The sequence below is a fragment of the Tenrec ecaudatus genome, chromosome 12 (assembly GCF_050624435.1).
Source record: "Tenrec ecaudatus isolate mTenEca1 chromosome 12, mTenEca1.hap1, whole genome shotgun sequence".
In the NCBI taxonomy this organism is placed as follows: Eukaryota; Metazoa; Chordata; class Mammalia; order Afrosoricida; family Tenrecidae; genus Tenrec; species Tenrec ecaudatus.
In genome coordinates, this window is record NC_134541.1 from 23,781,233 (window position 1) to 23,798,339 (window position 17,107).

The window sequence follows — 17,107 nt, forward strand, 5'->3', positions numbered from 1 at the left end:
GGCCCTGGGGCCTGGAGTGCCCATAGGCCCCCACATTTCCTGGGAGCTGTGGGGTCAGTGGCCAATGGCTGAGCAGGCAGTCACGCTTGGCTCCAGCCCCTAACTGCCAGGTGAGATACGAGCCCAGTACTGCCAGACGCTCAGGTTTTCACCGTGGGTCAGAACCTTCGGATTTGTTTGGCGTTCTCCAGCTTTTTGATGGTCCAAACATCGGTGGCTCACAGGGTTTCAGGCTGTGACCTGGGCTGTTTGGAGCATCCCTGGGCCTGTTTGGAGCACGGGCTCAGGTTAGTGGGGGAGCTGAGCCATCTGCACCATCTGGGGTGTGACTGTCGGGTCAGTGGTGACCCGTGCTGACCCCACGTCTGGCCACGTAGCAGCGTGATGCTCCCCAGGGTTCTCCGAAGGTGTTTTTCAAAGACACCAGTCCTCCCGTAACTACAAAACCGGGGTGAAGACTGGCCCCAGGAAAGAGCACCCACTTGGGAGTCCAGCCCAGTCCAACCAAAAGCACACACGAGATTGTTAGATAAGAATCTCCTTAAAATTTAATTGACTAAATGTATTACATTCAATATTCCATGGGTTTCTTCTGGACAAAGAATCGGCATAAATACAAACAAGCCTCTGGGCCTTCTCCCCTTACATAAAGGTCGAACACAGGAGGCGAGGGGACACGGGGACACCTTCATATCTTCATATTTACAGTTCACCTTAACTTTACAGTTCAGTGCCAGAAATATTTACAGAAAATACAATAAGAAAAAGATTATGTCTTGGCAACATACTGAAATTCATACAAATTGTATATATGATTTCAAGCAAATAACGATACTGCCTTTTTTTTTAAAGCCACACTGCCAAGCCCTTCAGAGGAAAGATGTTCTTGGTCACCATGAGACGAGGACTTGGGAAACCTGGGTTTGATTCAACAACTACTTACTGGGCGCCTATTATATACAAGGCACTGTGGGATCCCAAATGACACCTTTTCCCTCACCGTTACAAAAAGAGGAGCCTCTGAACAGGCGTTGATGTTCTGAGAAAAACACTACAGAGTACGTGGCTTCTTAGCCACGGAGAAACCCAGTTAGACTCCACACTGGACAGAGGGGTGACTGCCTGCCAGACTCCCCGTGGCAGGACAGCAGGCCGTGACGGAAAGCTTTGAAAAAGATGACTGAAGTGGCCATTTCATGTAAATCAACGAGTGAACTCTCATTTTAAGGAAACTAGACCACCTGGGCTTTAATATGCTGAATGGAGAACTACCGCCAGGGGGAGTGCCAGACATTCCCCACCAGTCACACACGAGCGCCTCCGGGAGGGGAAGGGGAGGGGAGGGGAGACTCCCAGTGCCAGCGAGGTTTCCTCGAAGCCTGAGCCTCTAACCTTCATGCTGCCTGGTGTATAGGAAGCAACCACACACACACCGCCTGAAGGCAACTGACATTACAAGCCAAACATGGATAGATCTTGTTATTTATAAATGAGTCCAAGGAAAATGGGCTTGCCCTGATAGGAGGAGTTCCAAATGGAGGACAGGATGTGTATGTATGTATATATGTATGTATGTATGTGTGTGAGAGAGAGCGCGCAGTACTAGTAGGGGGTGGGGGGGAGCAGGAATGGGATTGGTCAAGCCATGTGTGTGTGTGTGTGTGTGTGTGTGTTAGCAGTACTAGTAGGGGGTGGGGGGGGAGCAGGAATGGGATTGGTCAAGCCGTCACACAACAGTTCCTTTGAAAGGGCTGAAGGAGAAAGGGTTCTTTGGAGGAAGCAATGGCTGAAAAGGAAAGGGTGAAAGAGGAAAGAGCCCCCCTCGCTGTCCTCAGCACTCTGAACCAGAGAGGAAGACTCCATCCACTGTCCCCTGGGTTGGCCTTCCTCCTTCCTGCATGCCCCCACTTCACGCAGGAACAGTTGTGCAACCCTCGCCCCAAGGTGTGATGAACACAGGCTATTACATTTGTCAGGCAGACTACTCAAGATAACAAACGACTAAGAACGAAGCATCTTCCTCTGGCATCATTCTACTCAAAGTGGTTCTTCACAAAGTCAGCTGGGTGAACTTTGTGACCATAAACTCAAATCCACTAGGGAAGATCCAAGAGCCAGCCCTTTTTAGTAGGTGCCATTGTGAGAGGAGACCAACCCTCGACTAGGGAAGGACACCCCACTTTCTGCTGCTGCTGCCCACATTGGGGGCTCTCAGGCTATTGAGAGCTGCCTATGACAGAACCTACCCCTCCTCTGGGAGACCACAGTCTTCCCGGTCACACATCCCACTACACATGGCTGTCCACTTAACAAAGCAATTAGAATTACACAAGGTTGCCAGACTGGGGCTAATTACAGGATCAGCAAACCAACCTCCAACACCCTCCCCCACCCCACCCCATTACATTTTCTGACCTTAAAACGATGCCAAAGGTAAAGGTTTCATCAGAAGAATCATACCGAGGACGGACATCTACATCAGTTCTTTGTAACCTCTGGAATGTTCTAAGTTGCACATCAGCTTACAGCCTTTTGTTCACTTCAATAGAACAAGGGCACACTTTCACTTGAAACGCTCACTCTGGAACTATGCTTTTTAATTATGGAAACATATTTTAGGGTGGGACTGGCCAATCTTATTCTGGACCCTCCCCCATGTTACCATCTGGGAGCATCGCTTTATTTCTCAGCTTAAAAAGGAAGCTAACTGTTGAATGACAGGATACCCTGAATGGAAAGTGGAGTCATAAGAGGAGGAAGTTTTCTTTACCTGAGCTTAAAACAAGCAGGAAAACAAGGGTATGGCAAACAGAAAACCAAGAGCTGCTCTGCCCATAGTTCTGGAATAGAACTGCACAGGGAACTAGGTCCTACCCTACCCCCCTCTCCCCCAGTGAAACCACTAAAACACCAGAGCAAAAGCAGTAACTTAACCGCACCATAGGAGGTCTGATGTACACAACCCTCTGACACCAGTTTCGGGGGGACAGGGACACACACGACACCCCTTATACACCTGTGATCACGCCTCTTTGGAATTCAAATATCACTTGTGTTCATAATACAAAATCACCCTAACTCAGAAAGCAGAAAGCAACAGGACGGGAGAGAGGGGCAGTGCCTCCTCTAGTGCTGTAGCAAGCATCGCCCAAGGATGTGCCATCAGGCCCCTCACCATGTCCATCCCTGGCAGAAGAGTAGCAGCAAGGTAACACAGTAGTTCCAAACCCTGACAGGGACTGGTGGTGCCATCAGCTGGCAAAGTTCAGAAAACAACAGTCACCGTTTCTTAGACCAGCCACCCGGGGGGTGGCCACCCATGCTTGTCGATGATGATGGAATCCAGTAGCTTTCTGAGAGAGACTGGAATCACTAATTCCAGGAAGCTAGTTCCTAAGCCTCAAATTAGAATCCTTCATGAACCAGTGCAGTTTCCTGCTTGGTCCTGAAGTAAGAAACGACGCAGGAAACCAAGTCATCGTCAGTACTTGTTGTGAATGTACACCTCTTGATCTTTAACCAAGGGACACAAGTGTGTCACCTGTCGTCCTGCCACTGTGCCGGCCCACTGTGGAGCGTGCAGGATCACTGCTGCCATCCAGCTCCTAGCGCTACAGATCTCCTGCGTCCCCATGTGAGTACAGGGCACTGTACTCCGTGAGGGAGCGGGTCCTGGCTGCCCAGGAACTGGGACCTTCACACAGAGCCTCTGTGCGGTGACGAGACTGGCAACTTTGGGAAGGGTAGAGAGAAAATAGGACATTTTAAATGTCAGATTTCTGATCTGAGCAAAAACCATCTTCTTTTCGTCAGTCTGTCAGCGGGACAGAAAATGGGCCTACGAGAGAGCAGAAGGTTGAGCTCTTCTCCTCCAGGCGATCAGCATCTGTTGAGTTCCTAATGTTCTGGAAGATTCTGGGCAGATTTTAATCACAACCTCCTAAAGTGAGGTATAAAACCATCTTCAACTTCTAATTTGCAAACTTGTTGATACTACCAATGCACACACTTAACTGAGATGCATACAAGCCTTTCTCCCGCAAAGGCTTACATTTAACTAAAATTGTCACTTTTAAAAGAAAGTTTATGGCTAAAATGTATAATGTCATTACCAGCAGGAATCTGATTGTGTCTGGGAGCCCATTTCACTAAGAAGCCGGAAGTCTTCTAATCAAATGGGTTCACAATGCGCTTCTTCTAGTCTGGTGATTAAACAGTAAGCTCTTAAGGAGTGATTTGCTTTTATTTGTACAGTGATCACCTGTCAAGTAGTTGGCTTTGATATCACAGCCCAGTAATTGGAGTTAGACCACTGCAGACACACAGTGGTCTAAGAACTGCAGCTCTTGAGTCCAACCTCCTGGAACAGTGACGTATAAAACTCTGGCTCCAACTGCTTATTGCGGTACTTGTTGACAATGTCGGCGATCTTCTGTTTCCGGCGCACATGGGGTGGACTGTAGGAGTCACTCTCCAGTCTCTTTCTTCTACAAATATTAATGACAGTCTGCCTCACCAGGAACCCTGTTACAGAAATGTCAGCAGCCAGTTAGCGAGGTGACAGCCACTGCATCACCAAGGAAAAACATCCAAAGAGAACAAATTAATATGTGATCTGCCAACCACTTCCTGACTGCCATTAGCCCGTCGTCTTCATTCTCCGGTACTGGAAGCTTATAAAGTATAGCTCTACTCACACTTGCTCTACTCTGACATTTTAAACAGAAAAAGCATGTGCCCTTAATGACAAGAGCCATAACAGTCCATACATGCCGCCGACGGAGTTCCACGGCACTTCCTCACTCTTCCTGCTATGGCTTCTAAAACCGTGAAAGAACAAGCGCCCACGACCCTTCAGCCCCACCGCAGCCCTTACCAAGTGCTCGCCTGCTGACTATCATCCCGTCCACGAGAGGGATGACCATGTTGAACTTTCCAGTGGCTCCTTGAATTTTTATCCGGAATAATCCAGTGTTTAAAGGGTGGATGAAGATGACAGGAACTTCTTTTTCAAGAGTGGTTGATCTTAAGAAAAGACAAGATTCTTTTTACCCCTGACATGTAAAAGTCTCCATTTCCAGGAACAACACAGAAAGACCAGGGGGACCTCTTAAAGGCAGTACTTTGGAAAGAGGCAAGGGATCAGTGTGCTCAGACTCCTCTTCCTGGGAGACTGGGGTGCTGACCCCTATTGTCTAGTGACACCTGGCCCTAGGTTTCCAAGACCAGGTCAGGCTTCTTAAGCTGACAAAAGAGGTCTAGGAAATGTGCTTAGAAACGGATGGGGGCATGGGATGGATGGAAAAGCAAGAAACATCTAGACTGAGGAGGAATGAACCTAGGGACCAGACATGGGACTTTTATTGTTCTTCCCTCCTGGAGGAAAGAGAGGTGGGAATACAGCTTCGTTTCACTCTGGGAATTCCTGATAAGATTAATTGTCCTTGTCCTCCTGGAGGAGGGTGGTAACTGCCATGTATGGGCAGGGGCAAAAGCACTCAAACCCGCACAATGGTAGCAAGTGCTAAGGTTAGCAAAGGTGCCGGTGGAAAAGAGTGAGTTAACACAGTCCATGCCAGGAATCTGTCCAAAGGCACTCACAATGCTGTGACAATGCCCATTAGCTTTGTTTCCAACACAGTGACCTTTACTGGCATAGGCAAAGCAAACTGACCAAAGCAACAACGATCCAGTCTTTCAAGGTGTAAATAAACCACACATAAAAAGCAAATTCTATAGTATTGCAGAACCCAAGACAAATGCTAATAAACTTTGCTAGTCTCCTCTAATATTTTATAATCTAACTGCATTATACCTTTTCACCTAAGTACAATGCAGTTAGCTTTCTTCTAAACTAGTTTAGGGAAAAATCTACCTCATGACAGCTCTTTTACTCTAGCAAGTCAGTGTCATGAATGGGAAAAAAAAAAAAAGAGAGAGAAAAGGCCCTAGATTAAGAGACACAAGTCAGTCAATACCTCACGCACTGTCCTGACGTAGGTTCTGATTTGAACTGGCTGTGAGTATTCTAGGGCAAAGTATAGAAATTTAACTCTGTTGCCTATCAAAAAACTCAAGCTTACTGCCACTGAGTTGATTCAGACTCAGAGGAAGGTAGAATTGCTCCTTTAGATTCCAAGACGGTAACACTGTTTCTGAAGTAGAAAACCTCACTCTTCTCTTGTAGAGTAGCTGGTGGTTTCGAACTGCTGACTTTGTGGTTTACAATCCACTGTGTAACCCACTATGCCACTAGGGTTTTCTCAACTAGCTATTAGATGATATTAAAGAATTATTACTTTAGCTATTTGAAAAGCATTCTTTTAAAAGATGAATACTTTAGTTATTTAGAAGAAGACTGTCAGGGTATCTGTAAACTACTTAAAAGGACTTTAGCATAAAAACCAGATAATTAAAATAAATTATTTCCTAGAAGTTAAACAAAAGTATTAAAAACAAACCACTTTTACTGACATTATTTCATCAATAATAAGTAGCATGGGACGACATCTGTTTCCAAGGTAACTGGGAGCAGATCATGCAAAGAGCAGGAGCTCTAGCCGTTCACTGGCAGTGAGAAGCGCTGCACCGTGTGAGGGGTCAGCACTTTGGCTCACAGCCTGGGTTCCGCTCACTCTCCCCTCATTGACTGAGGAATATGAGCTTATTTCAGCCCACCTCTGGGAATGACTTAAAAATATTTGTTTTAACAAAACATAAATGAACAAAAAGTCTTGAAAACTGTAAAACCGATGTAAATGTTATAACACCCCTTCTACTCACTTATCAATGACCTCATTACTCAATATTTTGCATTTATAACTGGCTTAAAAATCTACTTTCTGACTTTTTTATACATTAACAATGCATCCCTGGAAGTACACAAATACCGAGGTACACACTAGGAGGAACATGGGCTGTAATTTTTTAAGGTTCTGCGTCAACTTTAGTGGGTCATGAATCTCAGTGGTTTGGCAGTTATGCAACGATGTAACCATCCTCCTTTTGTGATCTGATCATCTCCACTTTTGCACAATGATGACTTTTTCATTACATGCCTATCTTTGGAACCTAAACCATGACAGGAGTGAGTGTACAGATTTTCTCCTTTTCATATACAGAGATTTAACATTATAGAAAGTATGAACTACAGGTTCTTCTTATAATATATATTATATATATGCATACATACACACACACGCACACACACACAAAGAACCTGTAGCTCACACTTTCTATAATGTTAAAATTATATTCTATAATGTTAAATTACATTATATATTATATCTTATAAAGGACAAAGATGACACAAAGACAGACATTTTCTGGATGAGGAAGGCCAGTAGCACAAGGTCAAAATGGCATCTAGAACTACAGGTTCTTTAGAAATATTTTTTCCATGAAAAAGTTCATATGATTAAAATATTTTAATTCTATCTTGAATGTTTTTACCAATTTAATTATATTATTTTGATCTAATACTGTAAACCTATTACTATAAGCCCCACTAATAATAGCTACAACTTTTCCATTTTCTTTTTGCTGTAGCTAGATAAAGAAGAGCAATTCATCACACACTATTTAAAAGTTTTTGATAACATCATTACCTTCTCTACTTATCTGTAAACTTTCTGGGATTTCCCCCCTCTAATTAGGTTGTTTTTATTGCTTCCCTACTCATTACAATAATTTAAAAAACTAAGCTTTATTGAGATAGTTTCTAGACCACACCTTTACTCTTTGAAAGTACATAATTCAGTAATTTTTTGAATATTTACAGAGGTGTGCAACTATCTATTGTGCTAATTTTAGCAGATTTCCAGCCACTCCGTAAGAAACCCTTTGTGAATGCGCAGTCATCCCCGGGTCTGTTTCTGTAAGTGGAATCACTCAGCACCACGCTGTAGCGCCCGTCAGACTTGTACTCGTCACAGCTGAAGAGCACCCACTGCAGGGTCCAGCACATGTGCTTATTCACCATCAGCTAGTTCCCAGCTGCAATGCTCACAAACACTTGAAAGTAAGTCTTTGAGTGGAGCCATGTCTCATTTATCTTGGGTAGTACCTTGGAGTGGAACTGCTGAGTTATATAATATATCTGTGTTTTACTTTTTGAAACAAACAAACAAACAAACAAACAAACAAAAAAACCCAAAAAACTTCTAAGTTGCTTTGTTGTTGTCCATTTTACATTCCACCAGGGAGGGATTACATCTTCAACACTTTTTTGTCCTTTTTCCCCTTAAGTCATTGAATGGTTGTGAAATGGTTTTGATTTGCATTTCCCTAAAATAATTAATGTCATTGACCATCCATTGATCTTTCTTCTTTGGAGGAATGTCTATTTAAATCTTTTGTCTATTTTAAAATTGGGTGGTTTGTGCTTTTCCCGTACGGTTCATGATCAGATATATGATCTGTAAATACATCTGAGTCAGTGGCTTACTTTTTTGATTTCTTAAAAAGGAAAAAAGTAATTTTTATTCCTTCATTCAACTGAGCTGAACATCTTATATAAATAAACAGGTGTGCTGGTGTTTACAAAGAGTCACGTGCTGATACATCACTTCAAACCAAGACAAACATAGTACCTGAGAGAAGTGCTACTATTTGCAGTAGTTTCCACACCCGTACTGATCTCTGTCATCAGGTCTGAAAGGGGAAAATTTTCTGGAAGAAAGTGATAATGTTACAATTAACAGCTCCTTCATATATATATCTGCAGGCAGAGTTGAATACCAGATGTATGGTGGCAAAAGTTCCTTTTCGCGTGGGAAAGGGGAGGAAACGGAAACATCACCTTCAGAAGTGGACAGACCTAGATGGAGGATATGATGGCGACAATAGCTTTGCATCTAGAAGCCTTGCTTAATAAAAGCTCCTATGGTAGCAGCAATAGTTTCTGACTCATTTTTGCATATAAGTATTTCCCCCCCACACCAAACAATTTTTCCTCAAGAAATATTTTGGCTAAGTTCATCTAAAGCAGAGGGTTTTAGAAAACATGACGAGCAGTCAGTGGGAGTCTAGAAGACATATTACCATGTGCTCCCAGGAACTCTGAGTTACGTGAGCCACAGTCTAAGTATGCATCTTTTAAATGATGACGGGGAGATATGTAAAGCCAGGGGGTGGGAATCCCCCATTCAGAGATTTTTCACTATTTTTTAATATTAACAAACACACACAACATTGGTTTCTCTTGTTAGTATTTTACAATTTTTAAAAAGATAATCAGTTACTGTTTTGTTGCGGTTTTTATATTTTCTGTTTGTGTTTTTAGTTTGTTTTTATTTTTTACCTCTTTTGTATAAGTAGGGAATTTATAGGGAAATATGTACTTTATGGAATAAAACAAACCCATGAGAAACTCAGCCATAGCAGAGTTGTTCTTTTTATTTATATATATCATTTTATTGGGGCTCATACAACTCTTATCACAATCCATACACACATCCATCGTGTCAAGCACATTCATACATTTGTTGCCATCATCATTTTCAAAACACTTGTTTTCTACTTGAGCCCTTGGTATCAGCTCATTTCCCCTCCTTCCTTCTCCCATGATAATTTATAAATTATTATTATTTTGTCATTTCACCCACTTTTCTGTGGTCCGTCTCCCAGGGAGGGGGGTTATATGTAGATCCTTGTGATTGGTTCCCCTTTCCCTCTACCCTCCCGGTATCACTCTCATCACTGGTTCTGAGGGGTTCATCTGTCCTGGATTCCCTGTGTTTCCAGTTCCTAGCTGCACCAGTGTACATCCTCTGGTCTAGCTGGATTTGTGAGGGATCATGATAGTGGAGGGGTGCCGGGGCGGAAGCATTTAAGAACCAGAGGAAAGTTTTGTTTCATCGTTGCATAGCAGAATTCTTAAAGACAAATTAGTCCTTACTTTGAAAGTAGACAGTGAGTGGACTGGACTCATCAAGAGATCTGCCGTGGAAGACAGGTGTATGAAACACTCCCCTTCCCTTTTCCAAAAGCCTTCTGGGGGCTGGGAGAACATGCAGTAAACCATATACTGTGACACCAAATATTTCATTCACCAATTTCTAAAATCTTCACAACCATGCACTACGTTTCATGGCTGGCCCCATGTAACAGAGGAGTATTCTAAAGCTAAGAGCCCCAGCTAAGTACTGAGCAGCTAACAAAGGGGGACCGTTCCAACGCGGCAATGGCTCTGTGGGAGCTTGCCGCTGAGAAAACCCTCCGTGGACGTTCTCTGCCCTTTAGTGTAGGGGTCCCTCTAAAGCTCAACCAACGTGACAGTCCACAACCACAACAGTCTAAGGTTGAAACACTGAGTGGTGTAGTTAGGATGCAAGCCCCTTTGCTAGCCTCCAGGTCCCAGCCCTTGGCCACCACACCACTCCTCTCATTGGACATTTAGCAAGTCATGCTCATTCTATTAAAATGTTAGCTATGAAACAAGTCCTTATACAGTACCGATATCGTCATAGCGTTCCACCCAGACTACGGACACTCTGGTCTCAGGTCCTAGGGGAGGCACAGGGCGACCCTGAGGCAGCTTCTTCGTTCTGGAACTGGGACTGAGCTGCATGAGGAAGAGATAAGCAGAAGGGCGGGGAGAAGGAAACGAGTAAAAAGCTCGGCCGTAACAGAACTACTCAGTCATGCAGCTATCAAGATACCCGGTGACGGGGAGTCACTTCAGGAACACAGGCGGTACATCTTTAAAGAAGCTCTTCTGGCTGTTATTCATCTAAGCTAAACCAAGGAGATGGACGGCTGTTCGAGGAAACAACGTGAGAAACAGGCTATACCAATGCTCTGGCACACAATGCAATGTGGCCTCTTTAGAATCCATGTCTATTTCTATGGCTAGAAAGCAGAATGCTTTCCCAATTGTGGCAACATCACTGTTTGCTCTGAGTCGTTTTTAAAATGTCCTCAGTTATTCCTAGAATGGACACCAACAGCTTCTAACTGTCGCCTATGTCCAATCCCTCTTTCCTGTCAGTGGGAAGACAAAGAATTGCTTGGAGTCTCCCTATCATGGTTGGCGGGGCTTCCCTGCCCACCGTCAGCTGTAACATTTCTTCCCCAGGCCGACAGGGCAATGCGGCACTTTAGCACGCTGAAGCGACTTCAGTGGATACAGAATTGGGTATGCAGGGCAGCCCTAACAAAGCTGCTGTCTACAGTGCAGAGAATCTCAACTTATTGAATTTAAAAAATAAAAACTGATTAGCATAGAAATAAATGTCTTGTAACCAATCAGCAATCATGGCAAGGCCTCTAGATTCTTTCTCTATTCTAGTGTGTTCACAGAAAATTACTTTGTCCAAGAAACTCCCCGTGTACTGAAAGAGCTATAATGAGAAAGTCCAACAATACTAGCAGTTGGCGAGAATATGAACAACCAGAACTTTCAAACGCTGCTGTCATGAGATCCACTTGGCAAGCTCTTTAAGAGGCATACATACTTCTAGCCTAGGACCCAACCATGCCACTCCTGGGGAGCTACCCCGGAAGAAGGAAAACCTATTTCCATATAAAACCTTGCCCATGAATATTCCTATCAGCAGGCTCTTGTATAAACATTGGCAAGGTGAGTTGTATGGGGATGTAGAAGAGCCTAACAAGCTTAAAAGAGAAAAAGCTGTTGGATTTAAATATCATGTTTGTAAGAGTCCTTTAAGGTTACAATAATCAAGGCAATATGGGATTGGCATAAGGATCAGCATGCATTATCAGTGAACACAAGAGTTCAGGGAAAAAACCAAAAAACACGTATGTAGAGCCACGTGAGGCTTTTGACAAAGGTGCCAGGGTTGCCTGATGGGGAAAACAGAATTTTCAACAAATTCATGGCTGGCCAGAGAGCCACATTTAGAGACAATTTTTTTAGTAGCATGGCTCCTGACTGGTTTTTAAGATACTTACCATATCCCCAAAGACCCATTTCTGATTCATGCATTTTCTTATCCAAGTAACAATTGCAAATATAAAAGCGGCTATGATTCAGATAGTCTGCTCTGTGCCACACACTGTGCTGAACATTTTGACGACAGTTTTTCACTTAAACTTACAGTTACCTGGGGGCTTAGGTTTTCATTTGGATTTCTGTGCTACTGAAGTGGTGCATTTTTTTAATGCACTTACTGGCCATTAGCATATATTCTTTTTTAACATACCTGTTCAAATCTTTTGCACATGTTCGAAATTGGAGTGCTGACCTTGTCATTCTGAGTTGCAGGACATAATTTAGATGTAAGTCTTTTGTCAAGTATATGTAATATAAATATTTTCTCCATGCTATCACTTGACTTTTCATTTTCTTTTTTTTAAACTTGTGATCTTTTTCTCTTTCTCTCTCTTTTTTTTGAAATTGTTTTATTGGGGGGGGATCATACAATCTTATCACAATCCATGCATACATCAATTGTATAAAGCACATTTGTACATTCGTTACCCTCATCATTCTCAAAATATCTGCTCTCCATGTAAGCCCCTGGCATCATCTCATTTTTTTTTTATTCCACTGCTTTTCTTTTTTAAAAAATAATTTTATTGGGGGCTCATACAACTCTTATCACAATCCATCCATACATCAATCGTGTAAAGCACATTTGTACCTTTCATTTTCATTTCTTCAGGGCAAAATTTTGGTAAAGCTCAACTTTTCTATTTTCCCTCTAGTGGCTCATGCTTGGTGCATTCTCTCTACGAAACCTTTGCCTACATCACTGTCCCTACGACTTTTCCCTCCAATGTTTTCTACGGGAAGTTTTGCTAAGTTTTATATTTGGGTCTATACTTTGAGTTAATTTTTGTGTATGTAAAAGAGATGAGGTTATTTCCTCAAATGAAAATCCAGTTATTCCAGCACCATCTGTCAACAAAAGTCCTTTCTCCATTAAAGTGCCTTGGCACATTTGTCAAAACTCCTTTGTGCAGTGTCTCCATTCAAGTCTATCTAACTGTAGTCGATCTTACACCAACACCACACACTCTACATTATTAGGGCTCTGTAACAAACCTTGCAATCATACAAATTCTCTACCTTTGTTTTCTAAATCAAAACTAATTTGGTTATTCTAAGGTGTTTTCTTTTCCATATAGAGGATCACCTTGTAATTTCTTTTAAAAATGCATCAAGAATTTGACTGGCATTGCATTAACTCTGCAGATTAACTCAAGAACTGACATCATAATAATACTGAACCCTTCATTCCACAAATATGGCACAGCTGAATACTGGAGATTTGCCTAAGACCCTCCATTACAACTACCAGCGACTTGTTGAACTCCAAACTATGAAAACTTTTAGAACAATTCCTGATTTTCAAAGTCAACCTTATGTCAGAAAGTGTTACACAACTTGATTTTGTTCCCTCTAAATCAATTTAAGGTGAAAAATTTCTCCTATCATCTCTTTTAAGCCAATATCGAGTACAAATAATTTCCACTATAGAAGAAATCAAATTAAGTTCCTGTACAGTAGAATATCTCCAGTCAAGTTCAGATTTTATTTTTGTTCTAAACAGTCTTTTTTTTTTTTTTTAACTCAGTCTCCTTACACTTTGAATTATCCTATATTCTTGCCATTTAGTTTCTTGGTCACTTCCCAGGAAGGATTAAGAAGAGGAAGAATGCAGAAACAGTATCTGCTGACAAGGTAAGAGAAAATATAAATAAAAGCGAAAGCCTTCTTCCCTCAAGGCACTCGTTCACACACTAGACTACTCTCTGAGACCCCACTACCTGTATCAGTCCCCACTTGTTCAAGCGGAGCACGCATGCATAAACGATGGTGTGGGGTCCCTGGGCAATGCTGCAACTTCACTGCATACCTCAAGGTTCTAATAAGAACCCTGGTCTGGACAGGAAAGGGACGGGTAGAGAATAAGCTGGTACCAATGGCTAAGTCAAAGGAAACAGTAAAGGCTGTCTTATTATGAAGCTATTTATTGTAGACTGAAAAAAGAAAACATTGACAATTTGTTTTTAAAAATTAAATTACTAATGAACGAGTACTCTATTACAATTATTCTCTAGGTTAAAGTTGTAAGCTCTTCAGCATACTCAACTTCTGGACCTATGGCAAAATAGTGACTTACCCTCTGTGAGGAATTAAGATTGTCTGTATGATTGGGGAAAAGCTCAAGTGTCAGGGATGGCTGTTTTAGAATTCCTGGCATAAGATCCATATTTGAATCACTATCTTGGTCCGAGATGTTGCTTTCTAATGAATCAGCTATGGGATAAAGAAAAAAAACTCAATTATAATACTTACTACTTCCTTGCAGTAAAGATGTTTAAACCAACTACATGTGAACTAGTCTAACCTAAGCCATTTAAACAAAGCACCGTCACCCAAACAAGGGCTGGTAAACTTGTTCTGTAAAGGATCAGGTAATAAATACATTTTAGGGATTTTTGTCATACAAGTCTTTGGTGTGTGCACACACACAGTATTTTACAATCCTTTGAAAGTTGTAAATAGTCATTCTTAGGGGATTGAATTTGGTCTGTGGTTTCTTAGCTCTTGTGCTATAGCAGCGATTCTCAACCTGGGGGTCACGACCCCTTTGACTATCTGAAAACACAGATTTCCGATGGTCTTAGGAATTGAGGCACCGCTCCTCTATCCATCTCCATGCGGGTCCACCCACATGCAGATACGCCCACATACAAGTACCCGGTGTGAAGACTGTTACCCATGCTACACCATGCTTCAAGACAAAATTTCATTTATTTGTCATTAGAAATAAATATTTCACAATGTATAATTACATTGTTTTTGTGATTCATCACTATGTTTTAATGATGTTCAATTTATAACAATGAAATATACCCTGCATATCAGATATTTACATTATGATTCATAACAGTAGAAAAATGACAATTATGAAGTAGCAACGAAAATAATTGTATGGTTGGGGGGTCACCACAACATAAGGAGCTATATTAAAGGGTCTAGGCATTAGGAAGGTTGAGAACCACTGCTCTATAGGATAATTCAAATAAGACTGGAAACTAACTTCTTAGAGGTAGAATATGGTAAGAGCCATCTGTTTTTCTGAGGTTTTTTTCCCCTCTGAGGTTTTTGATGATAAAGTCAATAAGGCAGCCCTGTAGCAAGCAAGCACGGGAGCACTCAAAAGGTACAGAGGACCACGTCTCTGTGATTAAGCAGCAATCAGGTTTGAGACAAGCAAAGAGAAAAAAATAAAACAAAAACACATTCAGAAACAGGAAGAAGTTGAGCTGCAATAGGGGTGTCTTAAGGGGTAAGGTTTAATTTTCCAACAGCAAGGGTTCTCAGCAAAGCAAGGCCGTAAGCTCAGACTGAGAAGAACATTCTTGACTGCTGTCTTTCTAGGACTGATAAGGTTTCTCCTGCTCAGATCCTTACCAGTTAGATTCTATGGGGTATCATATAATGCTTCCACGTAGACGTCCATGTGAACTCACTCATAATCAAACAAAGAAATGAGCTAATCGAAACATGGAACTTTAACTTACCAGGCAAGCTTAGGAGCCCTGTGATGCAGTAAGTTAAACACTGGGCTGATAGCCTATCTATCAGCTCTGCAGAATAAAGATGGGGCTGTCTGCATCTCTAAAGATTGACAGTCTTGGAGCTCCTCAGGACAGTGCCACCTTGTTCTACAGGATTGCTATGAGTCATACTCAACCTGATGGCAGTGGGTTTGATTTAGTGTTCTGTATTTGTTTAATTAAGTTAAAGAAATGCCAAACTTGCGTTAAAGGAGGACTGTTTCATTACTTAAAAAATAGTTATAACTTAATTCTCATAAGAAAGTTAAAAGGAACTAACATCTCATACCTTTGCATAATCTATTAGCAAGCCTTAAAAGCGGAAGAATGACTTTTTCAAAAACTCTTCCAATGCAATGATATTGTAGAAACCAGTAAACACAAAAATAGATCTTAAAATAATACCATACAAAAATGCTCTTACTTAAAGATTCCACAGGAGAAGGAACCACAAAAGCTATTTCTGTCAGGGCATCAGCATAATACAGCACCTTCTTCTGTCCATTGAAAATGCTAGCCCCAACATCTTCAGAGGAAATTACTTCATCTAGGAACAAGAAGCATGATATTATTTCTTTAAAAAATGTGAAAACCCAGTATTTCCCAAACATTCTGCTTCATGAAATCTTAATTGGTTAATAAAATAATAAAAAGTAAAAGGTATGCTTCCAATTAGAACCAATTAGTGTGTGTGACGAGCTTTAAATCATAAAGTCTAACTTCAGGTTCTGAAATTAAATCAAACTACACTGTTGAATTTGCAAGGCCTTTGGCTCCCTTGCGAGGCAGGTGAAGAGAAAAGGACTTTCAGACTGGGTACAGCCCCACGGAAGAAGACATGTGAAGGCGTTGGGTGGGTGTCTGTGCACCCTTTACTTTCAAGGCATTTCTGTCTCTCTCTCTCCAGCTTCTCGCTGCTCCTGCCCCGCCCCGCCTTTCCCAGTGGTCAGGACATGCACACAGGCACAGGCACTGTTGTAACAGTCTCTCTTCTAAGCCAGCCTGACAAAAACGAAATTAATAAAACTCCTAAAAGCTATGACAGTGTCTAGTTAAAATGAACAAATTGTTATACCAATAAGGTATAAAACACCAACAACCTGACAAAAGATTGGGTGGAAAATATCAACAAGCTGTCTCAGGAGAGAGACAACAATCTTTTAAAATGCTCAAACTCATAGTTAAAAATAAAAAATTTCTGTAGTAAACAGAAACATTGAGATGAACGATCAGCAAACTTTTTGTAGAGGGACCAGATAGTACATATTTAGGATTTATGTAAACATAAAAAAATACTGATCCATTGTCCTTGTGCCAACTTACCTCTGTTGTAGTGAGAAAACAGCCAAAGACAACATGCCGGTCAGAGTCTGGCTAAGTTCCAACAAAACTTTCTTGACAAATACAGGCCTGGGCTGCAGTTTGCTAGCTCTGGGCAGGTACTTGGTATCCACTGTAACACACTGCGATTATTGCCCAGTACCCACTCCACCCTGCCCCACTCTACACAGCAGCCATGGAGTTGACAGGCCCGACTCTTCATAACTGCTATACCTTCTCCATTTCTAAC

The 17,107-nt window shown here is 41.9% G+C and overlaps 1 protein-coding gene across 2 annotated transcripts in view; it reads right to left on the reverse strand.

Moving 5' to 3' along the window:
* Positions 1 to 536: 536 nt before the first annotated feature.
* Positions 537 to 17,107, reverse strand: part of RALGAPB (Ral GTPase activating protein non-catalytic subunit beta) — an 86,645-nt gene continuing 70,074 nt past the window's right edge. For both annotated transcript variants that reach the window (XM_075528757.1, XM_075528756.1), the window contains exons 25-30: positions 15,962 to 16,084; positions 14,094 to 14,230; positions 10,456 to 10,564; positions 8,592 to 8,670; positions 4,877 to 5,025; positions 537 to 4,524 (exon numbers count right to left, since the gene is read on the reverse strand). In XM_075528757.1, the coding sequence (XP_075384872.1) occupies positions 4,331 to 4,524; positions 4,877 to 5,025; positions 8,592 to 8,670; positions 10,456 to 10,564; positions 14,094 to 14,230; positions 15,962 to 16,084 (791 nt within the window). In that variant the 3' untranslated portion in view covers positions 537 to 4,330. The remainder of the gene's footprint in view (positions 4,525 to 4,876; positions 5,026 to 8,591; positions 8,671 to 10,455; positions 10,565 to 14,093; positions 14,231 to 15,961; positions 16,085 to 17,107) is intronic.